Here is a 2,208-nt window from a genome sequence, read left to right on the forward strand (position 1 = left end):
CCATTCATTGACTCCCCTCACTGACATCATCAGGTTTTTCACCCACGATTTAGCAGACAGACAAGCAAATTTTACGCTTATGTTTTGGTCTAAAGCATGCCATTTCCATTTATTGACTCCCCTCATTAACATCTGCCGTAGCCTAAATTTTCCAACTCTGGCCCATCTAATTTTGATCAACTATATATAAACAGGGTTGCATTCTAGCAGCTAGCTCCACACCCTGTCAAAAATCGTATTCAAGATCTCTCCTCTCTCATCGTCATGGCACCACTCAATGCAGTGAAAATAATACAGATCTGCCCGGTGGCTCCGCCGGACTCGCCCGCCCAAAGCTTCCTCCCCCTGACTTTCTTTGACGCAGTGTGGTTGAGATTCCTCCCAACCCAACGCCTTTTCTTCTACGAAGTCACCTCTCAATCTGATCAACCTATCTCAGACTCCATCCTCCATAAACTCAAGCACTCTCTCTCCCTCACCCTCAATCACTTCCTCCCTCTCGCCGGTACCCTCGTATGGCCCCCAACCTCCGCCGAACCCTTCATCCGTATCGACGCAGACAGCGCGCTTCAGCTCACCATAGCCGAGTCCCACGCCGACTTCCACCATCTCTCCGGAAACAACTTCCGGGACTCGGCAGAATACCATCCTCTCGTACCCACCCTGCCGGTGTCTGAGGCGGAAGCCCGGGTCATGGCGCTGCAAATCACTTTATTTCCAGGCACCGGCTTTTCGATCGGAATAACCTCCCACCACGCCGCCCTTGACGGCAGAGCCGCAGCCTTGTTCGTGAAGGCATGGGCTTCCCTTTGCAAATTGGGCGGCGCTTCCTTGCCGCCCGAGCTAACGCCGTTCTACGAAAGGGCAGATATCGGGGATCCAAAAGGGATCAAGCAAAGATACTTGGATGGATGGGAGAAGAGTGGCGGCCCCAACGCTAACAGAAGCTTAATGCTCATTGACGAGTTCAATGCTCCGAGCAACACAATCCGTGGGACATTCATGCTGAGACCTGATGACATAGAAAAACTCAGGGAAAGAGTTGGCCAAACGCTCGTGGAAAGGAAGAAGAAGAAACAAGAGGACCTGCCCCGCCTGTCAACGTTTACGCTAACTTGTGCATATGTGTGGGTATGCCTAGTGAAGGCAGAGGGATTGGAGAGCAAAGATGGTCTAGCTCATACTGGTTTCCTATTCAGTGCGGACTGCAGGGGGCGGTTGGAGCCTCCAATCCCGGCGACATACTTCGGGAACTGCGTGGGAGCTTGTTGTGCGAGGGTAAAGGTGGGTGATCTATCGGGGGAGGATGGCGTGGCGGTGGCTGCAGAGGCTATCGGGGAAAGCGTAAGTAGTCTTAATAATGGCGGACTTTACGAATACTTGGAAGGATTGTGGTCGCATGGTTCGTTCCCTGATAAAAGTGAGAAGCGGATCACGGTGGCGGGATCGCCTCAGTTCGAGCTCTATACGGCGGATTTTGGGTGGGGAAAGGCGAGGAGGATAGAGGTGGTGTCAGTGGATAGGACTGGGGCGGTGGCTCTTTCGGAGAGCAGGGACGGCAGAAGCGGTGGGATTGAGATTGGGCTGGCCTTAAGTGAAGGAAAAATGGAGGTTTTTGCTTCTTTGTTTGTAAAAGGTCTTGAGGCTTTGAAATCATAGAAGCTTTTTCTTTGTGCATTTTCCTTTCCCAGCAGACATTTTCTTTATTAGAAGGTCTTCCAATTTTGTTATTAAAGGAAAAAAAAAAATCACATGCAATCTTGTAATGTTATATTTGTATGTGAGGTGGAATTCACAAACAAAGAAGAAAAACATGAGTTTTTGAAGTATTTCTAAGTGGTGGTAGAAGACTCGTCGACAAGTGCCCTGTACTCATCGACAAGTAGATCTTGAGAGCAAGAAAATTACAGAAAATGGGTTCGTTGACGAATGTCCTATTCTCGTCTTCTATGGATCGTCGACGAATCCTCTGTACTCGTCGACAAGTGCGCCTGCCTCCTTAATTTAATAACCATTTATATATAAATATTTATATCGCTTGCACTTATTATATGATAAATAAAGTTGCTTATTCACCACAAAAAATTATCACAAAAAAGTTTACCAATTGATGTAAAATAACAATAATTTGTAATTAAATTGTGTTTAGCTGAGTGTATAGATTGATGTCCAAATTTAGACTTAAATTTTATGAATTTGAACAAAATG

The 2,208-nt window shown here is 47.1% G+C and overlaps 1 protein-coding gene across 1 annotated transcript; it reads left to right on the top strand.

Annotated features, from left to right (window-relative positions):
• Positions 1-264: 264 nt before the first annotated feature.
• Positions 265-1,659, top strand: LOC131147642 (malonyl-CoA:anthocyanidin 5-O-glucoside-6''-O-malonyltransferase-like). Its single transcript, XM_058097156.1, has one exon. It carries the CDS (start codon positions 265-267, stop codon positions 1,657-1,659), a length of 1,395 nt encoding a protein of 464 aa, XP_057953139.1.
• Positions 1,660-2,208: the final 549 nt, after the last annotated feature.

Source organism: Malania oleifera, chromosome 1 (genome assembly GCF_029873635.1).
Source record: "Malania oleifera isolate guangnan ecotype guangnan chromosome 1, ASM2987363v1, whole genome shotgun sequence".
Taxonomy (NCBI): domain Eukaryota; kingdom Viridiplantae; phylum Streptophyta; class Magnoliopsida; order Santalales; family Ximeniaceae; genus Malania; species Malania oleifera.